Genomic DNA, 24,990 nt, shown 5'->3' on the forward strand with positions numbered 1-24,990 from the left:
TATAGAAAGTAATAATGTCTGTTCTGTTAATAAAAATTATTATAAATGGATATCTATGGTTTATAGTGATGAAATTATGTGGGTTCTTTCTGAAATAAAAAAACAAGTTTTAACTTGGTTCAAAGAGCCTGTATGAATATGTCATGTTGATGAATACACATCCTCACAAGTTTAACACCGATTCCACAGAAGAGCTACTTTAGCACAAATTGCTGAAAAACTTAATGCTGGCCATGATAGAAAGGTGTCAGAACGCACAGTGCATCGCAGCTTGCTGCGTATGGGGCTGCGAAGCCGCAGACTGGTCAGAATGCCCATGCTGACCCCTGTCCACCGCCGAAAGGGTCTACAATGGGCACGTGAGCATTAGAACTTGACCATGGAGCAATGGAAGAAGGTGGCCTTGTCTGATGAATCACATTTTCTTTAAGATCATGTGGACGGCCTTTAAGATCATGTGGACGGCCGGGTGCGTGTGCATCATTTACCAGGGGAAGAGATGGCAGCAGGATGCACTATGGGAAGAAGGCAGGCTGGCGGAGGCAGTGGGATGCGAGGAATGTTCTGCTGGGAAACCTTGGGTCCTGCCATACACCTAATATTGTTGCAGACAATGTACACCCCTTCATGGCAACGGTATTCCCTGATGGCAGTGGCCTCTTTCAGCAGGATAATGCGCCCTGCCACACTACAAAAATTGTTCAGGAATGGTTTGAGGAACATGACAAAGAGTTCAAGGTGTTAACTTGGTCTCCAAATTCTCCAGATCTCAATCCGATTGAGCATCTATGGGATGTGCTGGACCAACAAGTCCGATCCATGAAACCCCCACCTCGCAACTTACAGGATCTGCTGCTAATGTCTTGGTGCCAGGTACCACAGGACACATTCAGATGTCTTGTGGCATGAGGGGGACCTACACAATATTAGGCAGGTGGCTTTAATGTTGTGGCTGATCGGTGTATGTGTCTTAACTGCTTAAATTATTAACCAACATAAAATAAATAATAATATTTGTCTTCAATATGATCATATTCCATATCAAAACATAATAACAGCCGTTTTAGATTGAACAAAATGATTTACTGCATTCAAAATAAAAGCAAAGACATCATTTTAGCAGTATGACATTTTTATTGACTTATCCTTTCACCAACAGTAGTCCATGCACTGCGGTGATGGAGACGGGATCTGTTCCTCCTGTTATATCGTATATGGTGGTCTTTATCGGGGACTCCTATTTTGAAATCCTAAATGTATTATGTGCTTATTACACCTGGTACCAGGTCCGCAGAGTTGAAGAGATTAACCACTAAGATACACAACTCAAAATAAATGAACCAAACCGATACAACTTTTATCTTCTCTCTCATTATTCAGTCTTTTCTTACCATCAGCCCCCCTTGAACTCCACTGCCCCTCAGGTTGGGTGCGTACTCAGCCAGGTCCACGGACCGCAGCCACTCCATCACACGGTGGTTAGTCCATTGAGAGATCTCAGCTGGACTTGCATTGTTCTAAAACAACATTGAGCATGAGGTTTGCCGGTAATAATGAGCAATGATGACGTAATAGCACAGATTAGAGCTTGGTTCCACTGCCTACCTCATCCGAAGGTCTTCGGCGCAGACAGTTGGGGTCGTAGTTGTTGAGCCGTAACACCTGGATGGCTCTCTTAATACTGAGGTGATGCAGAACACTGCCCACTTTCAAAGATAACAGGTCATCCTATTCAGCACAAGCAAGGAAGGTAGGAAAACATTATTAACATACTAGCAGTCAGCTCAAACAAGTGTTACTTTGTTGGTTCCTTTTCAAAAGAACTCACTGAACTGAAAAAACACAATGGCTTTATTCATTAGTACACACTCATATTTCATCTGATTATATTTATTGCTGGTTTAACCTTTTTCAGTCAGTGATTAAAGGAATATTCCAGGTTAGCTACAACTTTGCACTGTTAACAGCATTTGTGCCATGTAAAGTAAATAAAATAAAAATGTGTTTAATGTTATCCACTTAAAATGGAAGTCTATGAGGCAACCATTGTGACCTTGCCCAAGAGAATTCCATTGTAAGTTAATTTCTGGTAATCCACAGCATGCAACAGATACTGATGATACAGCTTAACCTGGAAAATTGCTTTAAAAGACTGTCATTAAATGTCCAAATATGAAATGAGACTGACCACTGTCATATAGTGAAGCATTCGTCCATCTACGCGTCCCTCATCAAACTGAGTCTTATACTGCGGGAGACCAATATCATCAAGCCACCCTAAAACAGAAAGAGATCATTAAATAATATTTAATCTTTGAAGTAATTAAGTCAAAAATGATTTGATCTGATATATTTGGCCTGGACATGGTCAATCTGTAAATCAACAAGCAAACACAATGGTTCCATGTATAATATTGAAAGCAAATAAACATCCATTCCTCACTTGTCACCCAGTGGTAGTCTAGTTTGCCTTTGTCATCATCCTCCTCTGAACCCAGTGCTTGCAGGGCAAGCTGGAGTTTCTTCCTGTGGAGAGGGTGTTTTATCCTCAGCTCCTGCATAGAGATGGCAGAACACAGTCCCTAATAGTTCTAATAATATAACCTACCAGTCAAACGTTTGGACTTACCTATTCGTTCTTTATAATAGATATTTTATCAAATATGATGCAATTGTACACCTGGGATACTTTTTGAACAGTACTGAAGGAGTTAACATGTTTTCTTGGCAATGAATAATTTTACATTGGCACCAGAAAGCGGTTTATTGCGAAAATGTGCCATTACCATTGTTTACTCCCGTATACATGAGGCTCGCTCAGTAAGCACCATTCTTCACAGTAATATAATTTCCCTGTGACACTTGTGTAAATAACAAATATGGCATTCGAGGAAGACTTTGCTATTTTATTCTACATTGCTTCGCTTTCTTTCCAGATATTCCAAAATTGTTGCTGTGTTTGTTTCCTTAACTTTCCATCATGACCTGCAGCGGAATTGCTCTGCAATAGTGGGGTTTTCCTCTTACGTAAAACTTAGGGATTCCCCCAATATACAAGCGCATATACATGAATGTGAGGGACAATTGATATTTTACATTGGTGTTTATAAACGGGCATAACAGTGTATGTGATTTTCCCCCTGTAAGAGTGCCGCTTCTGCATTTACATGGCCACATAAGCTGTGTTCTCCTGGAGAACCCATGTGTTAAACAGCTTTCTCTTAATCCCTCAAATGGTGTAAGGAAAACAGCGTTCTTGTTTACATGACGTTTCAGAACGCCGCGTTCTGCAAAAACCCTGGAACAAACTGTTTTCTTTTCTTTTTCTCCCAAATTGGAATGCCCAATTCCCAATGTGCTTTTAAGTTGCCTCCGCGTCTGAGACTCTCAACCCGCGCATCTTATCACATGGCTTGTTGAGCGCGTTGCCACGGAGACATTGTGCGTGTGGAGGCTTCACGCCATCCACCGTGGCAACCACGCTCAACTTACCATGCGCTCCACCAAGAACGAACCACGTTATAGTGATCACGAGGAGATTACCCCATGTGACTCTACCCTCCCTAGCAACTGAGCCAATTTGGTTGCTTAGGAAACCTGGCTGGAGTCACTCAGCATGCCCTGGGATTCGAACTAGCGAACTCCAGGGGTGGTAGCCAGCGTCTTATCCACTGAGCTTTTTCCCTCACTATCTGGTCCAAATGCTTGAAATAATTGTGAATTTACAAAACTATTCTTTTCTCCTAATTTAAAATAAAAATGCTAGTTTTGAGTTTACTTATTTGTGTGCATAAGATGAAGCATTTTAGTCAAGAGTGTACAAAGGTTTGACTGGTAATGTATAAATAATTTACATATTTTTGTCTACAAAACCAATTTCAAGCATTTAAGCATAAGATTAATAATTTAGATCAAAAGCTTTTTAAGATCATGAGAAATGCTGTTGTCAAGTGTCAAGTATGAATAGTGCAAGAATAACTTGTATAGGCAACACTGACTCTGCAATTAAGGTAATCATGCAAAGAGATTTTAAAGGATTTAGGATCCTAATCCCTGTAAATGATGCATGATACTCATCCATAATAAGCCTACTACATTAGATGACATAATGAACCCATTTACACTTGGCATTAAGATGCGTTTTTGGTGATCCGATCACATGTAGACAGCGCTAAATACAGGTCTGTGATCGGATCACAAAAACCATGTACGAATGTGGCATTTGATGTGTAAACGCTAATCCGTCCTGAATGCATCCTGGCAGCAGCAAAGCGCCACCCCTCAGCTGTCAATCAACCGCTGTGCTAAAAAGAGTGTAAACTTTGTCGGTTGCGAGCGGTTTAAAAGGAAATGACCGTCTGATCTGAAAATGTGAAAAAATGGATACAAACACAAACACGAGAACTTCACGGATCTTCTTCAGTGAGTCTGATATCAACATGCAGGGACTTATGAGAAGAACGAACATCTGCAGCTCAGGTTAATACAGGTATTCCACTAAAATAATGGACAATTCTGCTCAAAATGTTGCTTTTGAGCTTAGATTAAATTTCAGCTGCATCTGGGAGAATTAGCGCCGTTTTTTTTTCATGCTTTCTATGTCTTTTCTGACTTTGTTGCGCTTAAATGTCATGCACACACTGATGTAATGACTGACGTATGTTGTCACGAAACAGAGTCCCTCCCCTCCAGACCCGAGACGCATCATAATACCAGGTGTAAACGACCTGTTGAACTGGAATGCCAGCCGTTTCAGGATTGCATTGGATTTTTGCAAAGCGGGGTCCAACAGTTGAGACCACCAGTTAAAATGCTACTATTTTGTATTTTCTAATACAAAAGTTTTCATTACAAATTATATGATCAGTATAACAATTTAAGTGAAAAGTCAAATAAATGAATTTCTTAGTATTTCGTATGCCCCTTTTTTCTTTAATAACGGCATGTACTTGAGCTGGCATGGATTCCACAGGTTGTGAAAAACTGATGATCCATTTTATCCAGCAGGTTTTGAAAATGTTCCAAAGAGCATTTTATGTACTTCAATGGAAGCAAGGAAATCAGACCTTTTATACAAAGGAGTTAAATTAGTGACCTAGAAATAGTGCAGAATCTTAAATATTTCGTATTCATTTTACATCATAATTTTACTTTAAATTATTCAAAATCCTAAAACGTTATTTAGTTCTCAGTTTAAGTGAAAAAGTCCCAGATATTTCATGTGGTTTCAGACTTTTGGATGTTTTGATACACTGTCTTATTCTGAGTAAAAAGAACTCACTCTTTCCAGATCTTGCTGGGAGGCCTGCAGGAGCGTCTGGCCGGAGCAGATCCACTGTCTTGCCAGGCTCACGTATAACCCAAGCCCCTGCACCTGCATCCAATCACACACCTGCTCCCGGGACCAGCGCGCAAATGGCACATCCAACTCACTGAAACACGCAAACACAAACAGATCTTTAGAAACATTTATAACCTCAGAGGAAACAAGAGAAAAAAAAGAAAGAAAAAGAAGCTACTTAAAAAAGCTTAACAGTTATGATAATCTAATACAGTGTTTTCAGCCCTTATAACACAGCTCTCTAGAATACTCCATTCTGATTGGTTAATCAAGGCTTTCCTCAATCAGATATATTTGAAGAATGACCACAAACTGACCATTGTCCCAGGCAGCCGATTTCCTACACAACTATATCTTTTTCTTTTCACATAAATATATAATTGTAAATCAAATCAGTAATTCATGTCCATTTATTTATTTAACTGGCAAGTAGCCATGTTAAAAGTGGGATAATGTTTAGTCAGACAGTCATTCAAGGCAGACAAGCATTCTGACAAGAGTTTTTTTGCGATAATGACCGTCTGCCTGTATATTATCCCTTATTTGTAAATGCAAAACTTCATTGTGAACATGAGACAAAATAGGCAGGAAGACGATGATTTGCTGAGGAAAAGTATATGCCATTTTTTTCCAAAGGAACTACATATAGTACAAACATTTAATTCTGGCAACATATAAATTAGCTCTACAAACCAACATTCCGTGCTCTGTGATTACTGACCTGTTAGTGTTCTGCAAGTCACGTGACCAGCCCAGTCTTGGACCAGCTGTGGCTCTGACTCCTCCCCGTTTAAACTCACTCTCAGATAGATTATCATCCAGGTTAAATGTGGTTGATTGACTCCTTTTGAGCCTTTGGATGAGAGGAGAAAGTCATTAGTAGATTTGCTGTTGATCGAACAAACAGATAGTTAAGCCCCCAACTCATCATTGGTTGGGCTGCTCAAACAAAAAGAGGAATCACCACAGAGACACAGAGTTTAAAAAATTAACCTATGAATGGCTTACTTATACTGTAGTTGTCTCTGGATAAAGCTGGGATAGGTGAAAATACTTTAACACTGAAAACGTTATCCACTTCAGCTTTAAGGTTAAAATGTTATCCGAAAATACATGTTATAATTTTAATGTTATTATTTAAATTAAAGCTTTCTAAATAAAATGAAGCACACTAAATCTGTCTAGGGATAGTTTTTTTAACATTGAGATTTTATGGTTAAAATGCATATTATTTACTGGGAAAGTCTTGAATATCTTGAATGTTTTTGATTTTTTTTTTTTTTTTTTTTTTTTACCATTTTTTAAATAACAATTTGATCTTTTTTGTAGTTTACCTAAACAGTCCTGCAGCGTGACTAATGAATTAAAAAATTACAAATATTCTATGTAGTCAAATTAATATGAGGTAAAAAAAGAAGAAAAAAGTATGTTTATCGGGAAAAAAAAAGTTAAAATATTTTTTTGGTGGAGGCCTGGGTAGCTCAGTGAGCAAAGATGCTAACTACCACCCCTGGACTCCAGCCAGGTCTCCTAAGCAACCAAATTGGCCCGGTTGCTAGGGTGGGTAGGGTCACATGGGGTAACCTCCTCGTGATCACTATAATATGTGGTTCTCGCTCTCGGTGGGGCACGTGGTGAGTTGTGTGTGGATGCCGCGAAGAATAGTGTGGGCCTCCACACGTGCTGTCTCCACGGTAAAGCGCTCAACAAGCCAGGTGATTAGACACGTGGATTGATGGTCTCAGACGTGGAGGCAACTGAGATTCGTCCTCCACCACCCGGATTGAGGCAAGTCACAACGCCACCACGAGGACTTAGAGCGCGTTGGGAATTGGGCATACCAAATTTAGGAGAAAAGGGGAGAAAATTTTTTTTTTTTTTTGATGGAGTATAGTAGACACTGCTGTCACTGCTTGAAATTTTGCATCAACTATCCTTGTACAAGTTTAAATCTAAGATAGGAAATGTGCTAACCATTAAATATAACACAGAATTGTCCTAAAATGACAATATTGCAGATCTGTTGCTTCATACTCACTTTCCAAAGAGTGCTTTGATTCCCTTTGACTTTTTCTTGCCCTCGGGGGAAGTGGGGAGAGTGTGTGTGCTGTCACTGGGTGTTGACCTCTGCGGCATGCCTGCTAGATCCAGATGGTCAGTGCCTTCCCGCTCAGTCTCAGCTGTGCAAACAAACACATACGCAAGAAAAGAGAAAGTCCTGTTGTCACCACAGAAAACGACACTACCCACAATACCATGCTGTCCCAGGACAGTCTGCATGGTCAGCCGAGCATCAAATAAACCAAGGATTATGGGAAGGGAGAAAAAACAAGGCAGTCATTCAGTTGGAGACCAGAGCAGTAAAAATATCAAGACAAACAGCAAGCGCAAAGGAAATAAAGTCCTAAAATGACAGTGTTTTCCTAGAACTCCTGGAATCGGCATCATGGAGTAAGATTGCAGATGATTTCTCGTCTGGACTTAAGAAACAACTGGACAGGGTTTATTATTTTAGGGGTGGAACAGTAGGACATAGAACAAAGTCACATGCAGACAAGCAAGTAAACACAACAGAACTAATAACAACTCTGTAATCAAATGGCACACTAAATCCAGCCTGAACATACACTGTTACAGTATTCTAAATGTGAGGGGTATGTAAAGAACTGTCCCTGTCACAACAGTCAATGTGTTAATCATTAAGTAATTTACTCATACTCATGTTATTCCAAACCCGTATAACTTTCTACCTTGGAACAAAATACAGACATACTAAGAATGGCAGCCTGCAGATTCAATAGAAGTGAATGGTGACTGAGGTTGTCAGTAACATCTCCTTTTGTGTTCCACAGAGGAGAGAAAGTCACACAGGTTTGGAAGAACATGAAGGGGAGTAAATAATGACTGAATTGTCATTTTTCAGTGAGTGAACACAAAAGAAGAAATTCTGAAGACTTTGCTGGTCACTCGTTTCCATAAAATTTAAATGAACGTGGACTGGAGCATTCAAGCTTCCAAAAACAAAAAAACAAAAGCCATAAAGTTTCAATGAAAGTGGTCTATATGTATTCTATGCTATATTCCAAGCCATCTGATGCCATTCAATAACTTTGGATGAGAAGCAGATATAAGTCGGTGAGTAAATAATTTAATTTTTTGGGTGAATATTTATTCCTTTAAATTTGCAGTCTATTTGAAACCGTAATAGAAAGGGTTATTTGGAGTAGGCATTCAATGAGGGGAGGTTTTGTCTTTGAGAAAAAAAACAAAGACACACAGAAGACACATCCAGTTGTTGCTTTATCTTTCTCCAGAGAGGCCATACGGCAGGTCTAGTCTGTAAAGTGGTGTCTGTACTGTACCTAGCATTGGAGCGCTTGCACTCAGGCCTTGGTCTTCATATGAAAAATAACACGCATGCGTCATCACCACAGTACAGAAAGGAAACAGAGTGCAGACAGGTTGCCAAGGAATTTGAGTGTAATAGACTAAGAGCGTATCATGTATCATGTAAAATTAAGATAATTGTACCCAGATTTGGTGCACTGGCAGTCCTCTTGCCACTTTTAATCTTAAAAAATCCCCGTCCAAAGGAAGATCTGGCTTTCCTGGTGCCAAAGCTGTCATCCTCAGTACGAGAGGAGGTTGGGGACGTGGGTGGTAGAGTTGTGATCTTGTTGAACTCATCAAATGCTTTGCTCTACAAGAGCAAGAGGAACCATTTAAGGAACTCTGTCTCAACACCAGGAACTTGTGTGTAACACAAGGACTGCATGAAAGCACTATGTTCATATCAAGCTAATATATTATAAACACTAAAGGCATGAAAGATGTAAATTTTGTGGACCTTTAAAGAATAAAAAAGCCGGTCTGAACCACTGTGATGCAACTTATTACAAAAAGTTATGATTTAAGTATGATTTAAAGGAATAGTTCACCCAAAAATGAAAATTCTCTCATCATTTACTCACCCTCATGTCATACCAGATGTGTATGACTTTCTTTCTTCTGCCTAACACAAACGAAGATTTTTAGAAGAATATTTCAGCTCTGTTTGTCCATGCAATGCAAGTGAATTACTTGAAAAAAGCACATAAGGCAGCATAAAAGTAATCCATATGGCTCTAGTGGTTAAATCCATGTCTTCTAAAGTGATCTAATCGATTTGGGGTGAGAAACATAAATATTTAAGTCCTATAAATTCTCCTTCCTGCCCAGTAGCTGGCGACATGCACAAGAATACAAATCGCCAAAAACAAAAGAAGAACTCTTAGGAGAGAAGAGTGCTTTGGAGGGCTGTTTGAAAGTGGAGATTTATTGTAAAAAAAAAGTCACCAACACCTATCATATCGCTTCTGAAGACATGGATTTAACCACTGGGATCATATGGATTACTTTTATGCTGTCTTTATGTGCTGTTGGAGCTCAAAGTTTTGTACCCTGTTCACTTGCATTATATTGCTGAAATATTCTTCTAAAAATCTCCGTTTATGTTCTGCAGAAGAAAGAAAGTCATACACATCTGGGATGGCATGAGGGTGAGTAAATGATGAGAAAATTTTCATTTTTGGGTGAACTATCCCTTTAAGAGGAATACAATAGTATTTGTGACAAAGAATAATGATCAGAATTACCTCTGCTGGTCTCTGTTCTACTGCCAATAGCCTCTAAAATGAAAATTCATACAACAGAAATGATGTTGCATTATCTCACTCTATATTACATATGACTTACAGGGCTCCCACACCTTTTGACCAATGAATTGCCATGACATTTCCAGTCATTCTTGATTACTTGATACAGATTTTTTAAATTATTGCACTTACAAAAAGCAATATCTAGACCAGGGGTCAGCAACGTATGGCACAATGCTGGCACGCGTAGGGGTAATCACTGGCATGCTAGCAACGGCGAGAGTGGAGAAGACTATTTTATTTATATAAATTCCACATTCCAGTTTGCATCTTGATGTAATCCTTCCTCATGATCACACAGCGTGTTTTCATGAGCTGAATGGGAGGCTAAACAAAAAGTTAAAATGTGACGAGACTGCAGTATACCCAACAGACATGTGCAGCGTGTGCAAGCCATTCGCACATCATGAGCCGGCAGCGCTTCACTTTCGTTAATCGCTCAAGTAAACGCGCTGCTTTGCTTCGGTCAGGCTGCGCGGATGACAGAACAACATGTGATGTAATAAGGAAAACACCACTATTAATCCTTGAGATTTCCAACCCAGTCTTCTCTGATTGGTCAGCTGGCCCACTCTGTTGTGATTGGTCAATCACTTAAGAGTGTGTGTCAGAAATGTAACGGCCCTTACCATAACCGAATTTCAGCTCCCGAGGTGGGATTATGCAAATGTGTTACATAGTGACATAGCAAAGTCACTGAAGTAATGGCTGGATTGCAAACCAGGCATTTCAGGCAGTTCAGGAGCAGTGTTTTCTGTGGGAGAGAGTAACTCCCTTTGGTGTGGACTTTGTGCTTTGTAACTTTGCAGACCTTTTACATGCACAAACAGCTATATTACACATTAAAGGAAAGGTAAAATCCCAAAAAGCATAAAATAGTGTTTAGCCTCCCATTCAGCTGATGAAAACATGCTGTGTGATCATGAGGAAGGATTACATCAAGATGTAGATTGGAATGCAGGTGCGAAAAACTAGCCTGCTCCTCTCTCCATAGGCGCAGGGTAAGGCTACAACCCCCCCCTCCCCCCATAGGTTATAATAATAGGCTTATAATAATAATATTATTATTTTACATTTTATTGTTATTAATAACAAATTTAAATGCAGTTAGTGCCATCTGGAGCCATATATTCAGTTAAGGCTTAAATTGGGCTGCAACGGTCTGGCACCATTGCTTGTTTGTCAATCTATTGTATTTCTTTTATGCTCCAACACGGTATTTGTTTGACACATTTCAAACTTTTTGGCTCCATTTCATAAGTATACTTGCTCAGAAACCTTTCAAGTTCATTATGCTTTGCTCTAGTCAGTTCCGCATGCTGGTAGAGGCAGCTATTCAAGAGGGGCGCGAGACGTGCACACCCACTTACAGACTCATGTTCCGCTTCTCTATTGTTCTGTGGTCAGATCTCTAATTTATAAAAATTGCAAAATACATTATGGAATCAATTGCTCACCCATTTCTAAGATCAATATGCAGTAGTTATTTTGCTTAGTTAATTTCAAAGCTGTATATCCCCTAAGAATGTGCATTTAGCCTACTTTTAAATTGTAAAATAATTGGATATGTTCAAAGCAAGACGACGCCTTACCTCGGGCAAGAAGATAAACTTGTCCCACCTGTCTTATGATTTTTATAAAATGCATAAAATGCATCTGATATCATTATTACTTTTTTTTTGTCATTTAATATACTATCCTAAATCTAATAACTATTTTCACAATTAAGTTAAATAATGTCAGACAAATTATATAACAGAATCCCAAAGAGATTCATCTAAGAGAAAAAATTATATTCTATTAAATAGGAATATGCCTATGAATATACTGTATACATATTAAGACACGCATATATTTTATTGAATGTATGTTATAACAGCAATCACATGATTTTAAGGTTCCACACCTCCGAAATCTCAATTTAACCCCTTCATTCAAGACAAAAAAATTTTTTTAAAGGGTATCTACTACAAACTGTAAATGTTCACACTCCATACAAAACCTTCCAGATGAATAAATGATTAATTATTGCTATTTACATAGATGCCAGTAGGTTACTCATATTAATAATTATTTTTGCGACTCAATATTAGGCTACAGCAAGCAAATATGCATGTTTATTTTATTGGCATTACAGCAAATTAAATAATAGGTAGTAAGCACTCTTTGCTAACACAGCAAAAAAAAAAAAAAAAAACTGACCTGCATACGCCATTAAAAGTGGCGTATGTCATACAGCCGCATATATCATGCCGTTGCATTAAAGTTTTGGAAGTTAAGATAAAATCCAGTAGAGAGTGTCTTCTTCCCAAGCTCAAGGAACGATGATGAATTTATTTTCAGTCATCTCCACGCTGGATCATTTAGAGTTTGACTGGATGCTTATTGATTTAAATATGAATGGATGCAATTAAAAAGGAACGTTACAAATGTGGATACACTCGTTTCAATGCTACCTTAATCAAATATATATGTATTAATGTAAGAATTGCACTACGTTATTTTATATTTGTTTTAAAATTTTACATTCTTTCAGAAATAATGACATTCTCCATGCACGCAGTGACTCCAGAGGCTAAGCTTTACACACGCTCTGCTTATGGCTCTCTCGATGTCGCTTGCATGCTAGTGATTACCCCTCTGCGTGATTTTGAAAAATGTATGACATAATATAAGAAATATTTAAGATTCCACACAATTTTGTGAACAGTAATCAAATAAGCAAATTTGTGACATTAACTGTGTTAACTCATTTTGTACAAAAAAGCACTTAAGATGCTCTGTGAAAATTCACAGACAGGATCATGATTATATCATAATCATCGGGTTTTGCACACATTTTTCACTGAAACTGTTATGCTGGTAATATCATTTGTAATGAAAAATAAATGATGAAAGAAAAATGCAAAAAGAAACCTTTTCACAAGTGGACTCAAATTCGGGAAATCATATACTGTACATGCACATGTTTTTTTTTTTTTTTTCCTTTTTCTGATATTTCCAGGTTTTCCATGACAGTGGGAACCCTGTACTTAACATTGGCTGTACACAAAAATACTTATGTTTTTTTTAAGTATTTGTTCAGTTAAGTTAAAGATCCTCTTGAGATTAATTCACCTTTTCAATGGCTCTTCCATCGAGATTACTATGGTTCTCTGATCTTGTGACCTCTGGAGTTCTAAGACATGGGGGAAAAAACAAACAAACAAAAAAAACACTGTTATCATCACAACCACTCACAAAAACGTCCAGATATACTCCAAGGTATCAAACCACTATGTTAAGATGTCAAAATCACAGTTTGATTCACAATAGTGGCATTTCAGATTACTCAAAAAATGGCATTTCAAAATGTGCCATTTTTGTAACCATATGCCACCAGACACACATACTCACTCGGGACTGTCATGTAATGTGGTCTCCTGTGATTGAGTTGGCTCCTGACTCTCTTTATCACTACAAAGGACAAACACACAAGCATTGGGATGCAAAGGTGGTGGCAAAGCATGATGGGTGAAGTGCACACAAGGCAATAGTGCAGAATGACATGCAGTGTGCTAACATGGGTAAAGTTGACAAAGTGACAAAACACTATAAAATGCTATAGAATAATGGGAAGGCATGAGGAGGCCACATGTTATTGAACTGAAGAGAAGAAAAGAAAAGGCATTGGACTACTGATAATGATTCACATAAAACAGGCATTGAAATAAAAAAAAAAATAAAAAAAATGGATGAGGAAAGACTTGGGACACTAATATAAAATAAAACACGAGAGGAAAAGGCTTTGGAAGTGCTAACAAACAGGATGTAATGCTTAGGTGGGATGCTTTGGGATGAAAACTTAGAGCCACAGCTAAAATATAAAAGATTGTTTGCTTGTCCTGTGTTCCACATATGGTCATCATAAATAAAAACCTCAGAAATGTTGAATGTTGTTGTACTGAACTAAGACAGTACCTTGATGACTGTGTTTGTTCCAAGACTAGACCACCGTCTGCTTTGGCCGGGGATGATACTGTGAGTGATGGCACTTGGAGTGTACTAACAAAAGTAGTCACCTACACACAATAGATCATGGAGAGAAGATGCAAAGGTAAATTAACAGCAGTGATTAAACCACTAAGATTATTCAGCCTTCTGTAAACCATCATGCTTCAAACTGGGGACCATGAACAATTCAGGAATATGCCTGAATTTTAAACACTGTGATGATGTAATTAAATCTGCAACAATAGAATATAAAACTATTAATACAATTTATTTACTTTAAGCATAATAATACAGTATTTTAGAAGTTTATAACAAAATATAGGTTCCGGGGCACTACCATCTCACAGTACCTGAATTGGGAGACCCACATTTACTCCATTGTGAAAAAGGCCCAGCAGAGGTTGTACTTCCTTCACCAGCTGAGGAAATTCAACCTGCCACAGGCACTGCTGATACAGTTCTACTCAGCAGTCATTGAGTCTGTCCTCTGCACTTAAGTAACTGTCTGGTTTGGTGCAGCTACGAAATCAGACATCAGAAGACTACAAAGGACAGTTCGGACTGCTGAGACGATTATTGGTTGCCCCCTGCCCTCCCTTCAAGAACTGGAAAAAGGCTGGAAAAATCACTCTGGACCCCACTCACCCTGCCCACTACCTCTTTGAACAGTTGACTTCTGGACGGCGCTACAGAGCACTGAGCACCAGAACCGTCAGGCACAGGAACAGTTTTTTCCCTCAGGATATTCATTGAACAGTGATTCATGAACAGTTAAAACTGCCCCATTGAGCAATAATTATGTGCAATACACAGCTTAGTCTATTTATATTTATCCAACATACCCTACCTCTTCTGCCATTACATTCCCTTGCTTCTGTATATAACAGATTTGTATTTGTATATTGTTCCTACGTATATACAGTTGTGCTAAAAAATTTGCATACCCTTGGAGAACTGGTAATATATGTACCATTTTTAAAGAAAACATGAGTGAGCAGGCAAAACACATTTATTTTATTTCTTATAGGATTCATATTCAACTGTAGGTTATAACAGAATGGCACAATCATAAAACAAAACATGGCAACAAAGAAAAAAATGAAATGACCCCTGTTCAAAAGTCTGCATGCCCTTAGTTCTTAATACTGTGTATTGCCTCCTTTAGCATTAATGACAGCGTGCAGTCTTTTGTAATAGTTGTCTTTGAGGCCCCAGATTCTTGCAGGTGGTATAGCTGCCCATTCGTCTTGGCAAAATGCCTCCAGGTCATGCAAAGTCTTTGGTCGTCTTGCATGAACCGCACATTTGAGATCTCCCCAGAGTGGCTCGATGATATTAAGGTCAGGAGACTGTGATGATCACTCCAGAACCTTCAACTTTTTCTGCTGTAACCACTGGAGGGTCAACTTGGCCTTGTGCTTAGGGTCATTGTCGTGCTGGAAAGTCCAAGAGCGTCCCATGCGCAGCTTTCGTGCAGAAGAATGTAAATTGTCTGCCAGTATTTTCTGATAACATGCTGCATTCATCTTGCCATCAATTGTCACAAGATTCCCCGTGCCTTTAGAGCTCACACACCTTCAAAACACCAGTGAGCCACCACCATGCTTCACAGTGGGGATGGTATTCTTTTCACTATAGGCCTTGTTGACCCCACTCCAAACACAGCGCTTATGGTTGTGACCATAAAGCTCTATTTTGGTCTCGTCACTCCAAATTACAGTGTGCCAGAAGCTGTGAGGTGTGTCAAGGTGTTGTCAGGCATATTGTAACCGGGCTTTTTTGTGGTATTGGCGCAGTAAAGGCTTCTTTCTGGCATCTCGACCATGCAGCTCATTTTTGTTCAAGTATCGTCATATTGTGCTCCTTGAAACAACCACACCGTAATTTTCCAGAGCAGCCTGTATTTCTCCTGAGGTTACCTGTGGGTTTTTCTTTGTATCCCGAACAATTCTTCTGGCAGTTGTGGCTGAAATCTTTCTTGGTCTACCTGACCTTGGTTAGTATCAAGAGATCCCCGAATTTTCCACTTCGTAATAAGTGATTGAACAGTACTGACTGGCATTTTCAAGGCTTTGGATATCTTTTTATATCCTTTTCCATCTTTATAAAGTTCCATTACCTTGTTATGCAGGTCTTTTTACAGTTCTTTTCTGCTTCCCATGGCTCAGTATCTAGAACGCTCAGTGCATCCACGTGAGAGCTAACAAACTCATTGATTATATAAACAAACACTAATTGCAATTTAAAAGGCCACAGGTGTGGGAAATTAACCTTTAATTGCCATTTAAACCTGTGTGTGTTACCTTGTGTGTCTGTAACAAAGCCAAACATTCAAGGGTATGTAAACTTTTGATCAGGGCCATTTGGGTGATTTCTGTGGGTGATCATTATGATTTAAAAAGAAGCCAAACAACTATGTGAAAATAAATGGCAAATGGTATATATATATATATATATATATATATATATATATATATATATATATATATATATATATATATATATATACACATATACACACACACACACACACACACTCTACCGGTCAAAAGTTTTGAAACACTTTCTCATTCTTTATTATAATTTTCTTTTCACATTTTAGAATAATAGTAAAGTCATTAAAACTATGGAATAATATAAATGGATCTATGGGAATTATGTTATGACTAAACAAAACGGTAACCTGTGTTACATTTTAGCATCTTCAAAGTCACCCTTTGCCTAGAATTTGCAGAAATGTACTCTTGACATTTTCTCAACCAACTTCTTGAGGTATCACCCTGGGATGCTTTTTAAACAACATTGAAGGAGTTCCCATCTATGTTGGGCAATTATTGGCTGCTTTTCTTTATTATTTGGTCCAAGTCATCAATTTCAAAAACTTTTTTTTTTATTACTAAATTTTAGATTTATAATGAAATAAATTAATATGTTGGCACAATTATATTTTTGTCTACAAAACTAATTTCAAATATTTAAGCATACGCCTTCAGATCAAAAGATTTTTAAGATCATGAGAAACATTTCGGTGAAGAGCTTCAAAACTTTTGACCGGAAGTGTATGTGTATGTGTATATATATATATATATATATATATATATATATATATATATAGTCCTATTGTGTATTTCTATATATCCTTTATTTTCTATTCACTTTTTATTTTTATTCTATTTTTTTTTATTATTATCTCTGTCTTGTTGCTGTATTGTTTGTGCACTGGAAGCTCCTGTAACCAAGACAAATTCCTTGTATGTGTAAGCATACTTGGCAATAAAGCTGATTCTGATATATTGAAATGTATCCACAGTTTTCCTGACTAACCACTGGACGCCACCATGATGACTTCATGACAAGTGACTTTCTCATCTTGGATTGTCTGTGACATCAGCATGTGAGCCACAGGTTGACATGCTATGTGTCCTGCAAGTGTTCAGATTTGCCTTTAGCCTGAATAAACACTATCAACACTACTTAGCTGGACTGTCAATCAAACAGAGTTGCTCTAAATTAAGAATAATTCTAGGCTGCAGTGCTGACAAACTGGCAATAGTGAATGATATATCCTCAAGGCAAAGATTATTTACATTTCAAGCTGGTCTGAATAGAATATTGTACCTCATCTTGATCTCTCAAGGCCACTTCGTCTGTGTACGTAAGTAAAGACCTCTCTGTGTCCATGGAAATGGAAAGGGCGGTGGACATGGAGAGGGAGCTGTCGCTATTGCTTTCATCACTGTCTCCTTCTTTGACCTTATCTGATGAGAAAGACAGTAGCGGGAGTTCTCGATCATTAGTTTGGGCAAAATCCCACATAGTGTCATGAGTGCAAATACAGCCTGTCACTTATCAACACATTATGTCATTTAACTAATTGTGTGATTTTCACAAAAAACATGTTCAGTTCACATTTCCCTCCAGAATCAAAGGGAAAAAAATATATTTTGACACCTTTTTACTGTAAAGTATTTGACTGCACTTTTGAGTAATTTTTTCTTTTGTTTTTGTTTTTTGGATTTTTCCCCTTTTTCACCCAATTTAGAATGCCCAATTCCCAGTGCGCTTTTAAGTCCTCGTGGTCGTGTAGTGATTCGCCTCAATCCGGGTGGCGGAGGACGAATCCCAGTTGCCTCTGCGTCTGAGACCATCAACCCACGCATCTTATCACGTGGCTTGTTGAGCGCGCTTCCACGGAGACATAGCGCGTGTGGAGGCTTCAGGCCAATTTTTCTTTTGTAATTTTGATTATTCGCTATGCATTCTCAGTTAATTTTATTGTATTATGTAAAAATTTGCTTGTTTTAATTAAATGAAAACAATGTCACAATACAAAACATCTTAAAGGCCCTAAAATATGCTTATTGTCATCATATTTCTTTCCTTTTACTGTGGGCTGAAATATAACCGGAACATGTTCTTGACAGGTTTCATGAGATTCACCCAGTTGTCTTTTAAGTGTAACATTCAAATTTCACTACATGGTAGAGGTGTTTTTCAGTGGGTCCAAAACACACTTCATGCCATCACTTCTGAATTGTTATTTTTTTTTGCATATTTTTAATGAAAACCTAAAAAAAAAAAAAAAAAGAAAAATCACCTTTTCTCCCTTGTGCAGACATCACCATCTCTTGCACCTTCTTGTAACGCAACAGTGACTGTCGTAGTTCTTCAATCTTGTGATCCTAGACAAAGCACCATTGGTGACATTAAATACCAAGTTCCTTTATGAATTCCAAAAGCAAAGGAAATTGAATCTCATGACCTAAATCTACCTTCTCCTCATTTGCTGCCATCAACGACTCCATTGCTTTCTTCATCTTCTGTACTTCCATATCTGCAAGGCACAGGCTTAGTAAACTACAGACATTTCATTAAGCCTAAAGGGCAAAGCAACATTAGGCCTCAGGCCTGAAATTTAGAATCAAATAAACAGTAGACACAGTGAGCTGAAATAACAGTGACCTTCTGTGAAACATGATAAATGTACACAATGAAAGTGAGGAGGAGACTGTTGGGTTTAAAACATGTGTATGCAGCCACAGGTAAGAGTGGACATCCAGCCTGTGAGGTCATGAGGAGTGTGAACATGTGGAGAATGGTTATGGGGCAATGCACTGCTAGTAATAATGGAGGGAAAGGAATGGAGGAAGTGAGGTGAAGAAACTAGCTTTGGGATACAGGAGGTGTTACAGAACAAGGGGACAGGCAAAGAACAACACACAGACAATAATGTGAATGTGACATGCCGAATGGCTACCACAATCTGTCTCTTTTCATGACGAAAACGTAACGAGATTTTTTTAGAACGCTGTACTTAAATTAATAGTTATCAGGCACAGAAAGAATATGCAGATTTTTATGCACATTTTCTGTACTGTTTTTTGGGGAAAATCTGAGAAATTCTCTGGATGTATGTGGTGTATACTGTACATCTGATGTATTATTGTTTGAACATTTAAATTATTACATTTGTTTAAAATGGGTGAGAGTACTACACTTTTACTGGCAGCTGAAAGCTGCGCTACACTATGTAACTTTTGGCCCTCTAGCAGTTGAAGCATTAAACTGCAAGTTACTTGCGGAGAAACATTGTTTAGGTAATTACATGACTTGGGCTTTGGCTCTGCTCTTCTGTGCGGATGAATCTGATGGTCTGAGGTGTACAGGTGTAACCATGGTTACAGGAGATCATCTTATCGGAGCGAATGTCACTAACGACAACTAAATTTGCCCTCTCCCCTCAATAAGTAAATAAATAACGAAAGGAAGAAAAAGACGAATATCCCAAAAATATGTCTTATGAGCAGGTAAGTAGCACATCTTCTGCTGTTGTTTTTACTTACTGAAAACAATTATTTTAAAATAAACGGTGTTACAAAAGTTAGGCAACGATGACATTAGACATAACAATTGCAAGTCAAATCAGATAAAGTCACACAGTGGAAATTAAAACTTAGCTAGCAGGCAAATAAACAAAGGTATTAACTGGTTTAGAGATTAGCATTGTTACCAGCATAAAGTTTAATTTTCCACTGTCCTTCCTTGAAAATAAAATCAAGCACTGCAGTACCACAATCCATAATAAAATGGCACATTAGAGGGGCTAACGCCATCTTATGATCTACCGCTCTAAGAGAGCTACCTGGCTAACTATCTGTCCAATAAAATATCTTACCTGATGAACAAGAATAACATCTCTGGGTTGTCGCCAACTCTGAAAAGCCAATCCGATGTCGTTGCACGTTTTATTACGGGCTCTGTCGCTTTCCCTTTTCAGTTCGAGGTTTCTTTATTTTGAAAATGAGTGATTCCCGAGAGGGTTGCCTTTTTGAATGATCTATGGTCAATGTCATTCATTGGTTGTGGCTACAAGCTTTCAGCTTCAAAATACCACCACACCTCAGGGGCAGTGGTGGCTTGGCGGTTAAGGCTCTGGGTTACTGACTAGCCCCAACACCGCCATGATACCACTGTTGGGCCCTCGAGCAAGGCCCTTGACCCTATCTGCTCCAGGGGCACCATATCATGGCTGACCCTGCACTCTGACCCCAGCTTAGCTGGGATATGTAAAAAAAAAAGAATTTCACTGTATATGTGCAAAATGTATAATATGTGATAAATAAAATTATTAAATTATTATTATTATCACCACACATATACACGTGCTCTATAGCTGGACTATCTTTTTTTTATTTACGGTCATGATGTAAACGCGCACGGATGACTGACGGAAGTATGCAATTTCCTGCCAAATCCGTCCCAACAACTCTAAAATAGAAATAATTATTATAGGCTTACCAGTTACCATAGTGAATTGGGGTAAGGCAATTACATAGTTTGGAAGATGTGGTGTACATGATCATTAATGAAACAAAAGTCATAACAAATAATCATAACATAGTGTAGCTTTAAATTATCCAAAATTTTTAACGAACACAAAAGGGCCAGAGATGTTGTGAATACCCGGTGTTGATTTTTTGCAAGATTTAATTTCCCTGTTCTAGACATATAATTTTGCATTTTAAATCCATTAACTTCCTTTAAGACTGGGATATGTTCTGTAATTCACTTGGATTTGGGTCATAGAGAAGCACACTTCATGAGTACCATGCCCAAACATGCAGGCACAGGAAACAGAGGAATAAAGATGACAAAAATAGTACAAAGATTTAAAAATAAAATGGAAAAAGAGATGTGTAGAAGGCAGACATAGAGTCCCCTTACGTTTCTCTTTGAGCCTCTTTTTAAATGTTTCCTCATTATGGAAAACTGTTTAAAACAGAGTAATGATATTGAATGGCTTATGTTATTGAATGTGTTATAACACCAATATACACCAAAATGTTACACAGCAAAAGACATAGAAAAAATCAAATAACAACACACACACACACACACACACACACACACACAACACACAACACAACATAAAACAAAAGCAAAAAACCAAAACAAACACACAAAACAAAACAAAAACACAAAAAACAAAAACAAAAAACAATACACAACAAAAAACAAAAATAACACAACACAAAATCAACACACAAAACAAAACATTTCATGATAACTTTTGACCAATAGTTGGCACCTAATTTGTGTGGTGCTGTCAGGGTTTGATGCCAATGAGAAACTCAAAATTCCACATCAATACAGCAAAGCATCACCGAGATACAGCCTCTGATGCTTTTTGGCATCTTGCCATCTAATTCAAAGTGCTGTTCGAGAACCATTTAGTCTATTAAAAAGCTTTTGACAAATTTCGAGCGAATTGGGCTTACGGCCTAGTAGGAGTTCGAAAAGGTAGGTTTTCAGTGAAATTCAAAATTCAAAAAATCTAGTTGTGGCAAATTGAGTATCAGTGTCCTCGGCATGACCCAAGGAATCTTAAAGCAGTCAAAGAAATATAGGCACAACTATTAAAAGACACCAATACCATGAACATTAGGTAATATATATCTTTTGACCAATTGTGTTCGGATTTCAAGGAGAGGGTCTCTGATTTGACATTAGTGTGTTACTGCATGATTAATGTGTTGCTTAAAGCGCAAGCAAAAAGTATTATAACAAAATAAATGCATGAAAAAAGCAGCACATTGTTTCTGTGCCCAACAGTCGCACAATAAAAATATTATTTTGATAAATAATCATGGATGTCAAATAAATAAATAAAAAATAAGGGTAACAGATTATATCAAATAAAGTTAATATTTATTGCACCAATAGATGAAAAATCATGTGCAGGCTAAAAGATCCATGTTTAAATAGAGCAGGGTCATAGAATGGCAAAGGCGGTATATGGAGGCACCTCTGCTAGTCACGCTTGTTCATGAAAACTATTTTGCATCTATTGCAGAACACACTGCGAAAGTTAAAATGTTTTATATTTTTGCATGTGTCATTGGCTAAGTTCTGTTCATGGTTAAATTGTTTTATGGAGAAATAACACATTTTATGGGTATACAAAGGCAACATTAACATAATACATTTTAATCGTGGAAGAAGTAACAACAATGAACTTACTCTGGTCAGATGGATGCTAACAGTTTTGAATGATACAAAGCTGAACTCAGCAGCATCCGTCCATATTTATCCATGGTTTGTGGGGTGAAGTCAGCAGCATAAAACAGTCAGCATTATCTGAAGTTACAAAGCTACACTTTCTGGTGTCTATTGTTGACCAACATTGCTGACAGGTGCTGCTTTTACAGGCTTTTTACCAACATGTCAGTTTGAAGGCGATTAATAGGTTAATTATTACAGGGCGGTTTATAGTAGATAAAACACGCTGCATTTTTTTTAACAGCACGGGAACGCACACTCTGTAAAAAGTCTGTAAACAGTCAAATATGTCTTAAATGAAAACAGGCGGGAAAAAAAATGGGATATGACAGATAGGATCTGTGCATTAAGCTTTGCAGTGTGAGCAAGTACTGGTGTCAGGTTAGCACCAAGCGCTTCTTTGTCGAACACTAATTAACCTTTTCGTATACAGATCTAAAACAAATAATAAACTTGAGATGACAAGGAAACACCTTTTATGATAAATAAATGGGAAATCCGTTGAGTGTGTAAAAGACTGTTACACAGTTATGAACATGGAAATATTTCTGAGGTAAAAATCTAATTATTTAACCATCAGCGCATTCTGAATATATAAACCAGCTATAAATATTTTAATATTATTATTTTTATTTATCTCATTTACAATAAATGGCTGTGGCAAGATATTTTAATATTTCCCTTTTTTACTCTTTGAAGACATTCAATGATTTACTGCGATGTGGCTCCCTCTGGTAAACAAACATTACAATAGCCTTGTATGGGTATGATTGCCTAAAATACAGTTGAGAAATTAGGTATTTCTTATGTTATAGCCATGCCAAATTGATAAAATTTTGCATGTTACCTCAGAATGTTCTTTTGAGCACGTATACTAAGTTTTGTTAAGTTTAAAATATGTGCTCACAAGATAAGATTATAGGCCTTACCCAAAAACCTATCAGCTAATATCTTCTGAACGATTTAATATATCAAAATTATTTTGATAGATTTTGTCAGGAATGTCTGTAGATAATGTATAAAACATTTCGTGCAAATCGGGCAAACAGCCTAAGACGAGTTTGAAAAAGTAGGTTTTTCAAAAAAATTTAAATGTTTTTTTTTTTTTTGTGGAAATGTAACCAAATGATTTGGAGGTACTGATGGATTCACAGAAATAAAAATTTTTTTTATCCTATACGGTTCTAGAGTTAATTCAACTGCTTTGAGGGAGTTGCACAATTAGGATTTCTTAAGTTATAGCGCCCCAAAAATAATAATAATAATAATAAAAATCCTGACAAATACAATAGGGTTTCAGCCCTTCGGGCTAGAACCCCTAACAAAATCAGAACATAATATAAATACAAAATAGCAAAACAAAGCTAAACAAACCAACGTAAAATGAAACAAAAAAGCAAGAAAAAAAAAACAAAACAAAAAAAACATCAAAAACATAAACATTTAAAAATCAATAAAGCTTGATCTACCCCAGCTTTTAGCTTAAATGCGTCAGTACAGCATCACAGGTACAGTGACTAGACAAAACAAAACCCCTGAAGGGCATGTTGCGGCAGGCAACACTGTGATTACTAAGTGAAAATAATAGCGTCTATGCGTGACCCACCTCTCTCTGTGCTGTCTAGGCCTGCAGGCATTGGGGATCTGAACCCTGTCTCATCCTGCAACTTTCTCAGCTCGCCATCTCTGCCATCCAGCTGCTTTCTCAATGTAACCAGCTCCTCCTGAACACAAAACACACAGATCTCACAAAAAATTCTGAATTGTGTATACATACAGTAGCCTGGACCACCAACAAACTTTACAGGTTAAACACCCCATAATCCACTGCCATGCAATTACTAATTTCTGTCAGAAAGCTCTGTAGACATGAAAGTTACAGTTTTCCTACTATAAAAATAAGAATGATCAAGATTAAGAGCAGTGGTCAATCAATGTTTTTCAATGTCCACTATCTAGAGCACACGGTGACAGACGGCTTGTGTAATTCTGATATAGAGTTGAAGTCAAAAGTTTACATACACTTAGGTTGAAGTCATTAAAACTCATTTTTAACCACAGATTTCATATTAGCAAACTATAGATTTGGCAAGTCGTTTGGGACATCTACTTTGTGCATGACACGAGTAATTTTTCCAACAATTGTTTACAGACAGATTGTTTCACTTTTAATTGACTATATCACAATTCCAGTGTGTCAGAAGTTTACATACACTAAGTTAACTGTGCCTTTAAGCAGCTTCGAAAATTCCAGAAAATTATGTCAAGCCTTTAGGTAATTAGCCAATTAGCTTCTGATAGGCTAATTGGCAAACTGGAGTCAGTTGGAGGTGTACCCGTGGATGTATTTTAAGGCCTACCTTCAAACTCAGTGCCTCTTTGCTTGACATCATGGGAAAATCA

At 37.7% G+C, this 24,990-nt stretch overlaps 1 protein-coding gene across 8 annotated transcripts in view; it reads right to left on the bottom strand.

Annotated features, from left to right (window-relative positions):
• LOC127417368 (liprin-beta-1-like) overlaps positions 1-24,990 on the bottom strand; it is a 69,229-nt gene that overhangs the window by 2,921 nt on the left and 41,318 nt on the right. For 4 of the 8 annotated variants that reach the window (XM_051657362.1, XM_051657357.1, XM_051657361.1 and 1 more), the window contains 17 exons: positions 24,194-24,311; positions 21,253-21,297; positions 18,801-18,862; positions 18,626-18,710; positions 17,647-17,786; positions 13,996-14,096; positions 13,432-13,491; positions 13,153-13,213; positions 9,976-10,008; positions 8,873-9,041; positions 7,380-7,521; positions 6,063-6,194; positions 5,282-5,432; positions 2,444-2,555; positions 2,189-2,277; positions 1,606-1,728; positions 1,392-1,517 (listed from right to left, as the gene is read on the bottom strand). In XM_051657362.1, coding sequence (XP_051513322.1) covers positions 1,392-1,517; positions 1,606-1,728; positions 2,189-2,277; positions 2,444-2,555; positions 5,282-5,432; positions 6,063-6,194; positions 7,380-7,521; positions 8,873-9,041; positions 9,976-10,008; positions 13,153-13,213; positions 13,432-13,491; positions 13,996-14,096; positions 17,647-17,786; positions 18,626-18,710; positions 18,801-18,862; positions 21,253-21,297; positions 24,194-24,311 — 1,749 coding nt within the window. The remainder of the gene's footprint in view (positions 1-1,391; positions 1,518-1,605; positions 1,729-2,188; positions 2,278-2,443; positions 2,556-5,281; positions 5,433-6,062; positions 6,195-7,379; positions 7,522-8,872; positions 9,042-9,975; positions 10,009-13,152; positions 13,214-13,431; positions 13,492-13,995; positions 14,097-17,646; positions 17,787-18,625; positions 18,711-18,800; positions 18,863-21,252; positions 21,298-24,193; positions 24,312-24,990) is intronic. The other 4 variants (XM_051657364.1, XM_051657363.1, XM_051657358.1 and 1 more) reach the window with 2 other exon arrangements.

The sequence above is a fragment of the Myxocyprinus asiaticus genome, chromosome 26 (genome assembly GCF_019703515.2).
Source record: "Myxocyprinus asiaticus isolate MX2 ecotype Aquarium Trade chromosome 26, UBuf_Myxa_2, whole genome shotgun sequence".
Taxonomy (NCBI): domain Eukaryota; kingdom Metazoa; phylum Chordata; class Actinopteri; order Cypriniformes; family Catostomidae; genus Myxocyprinus; species Myxocyprinus asiaticus.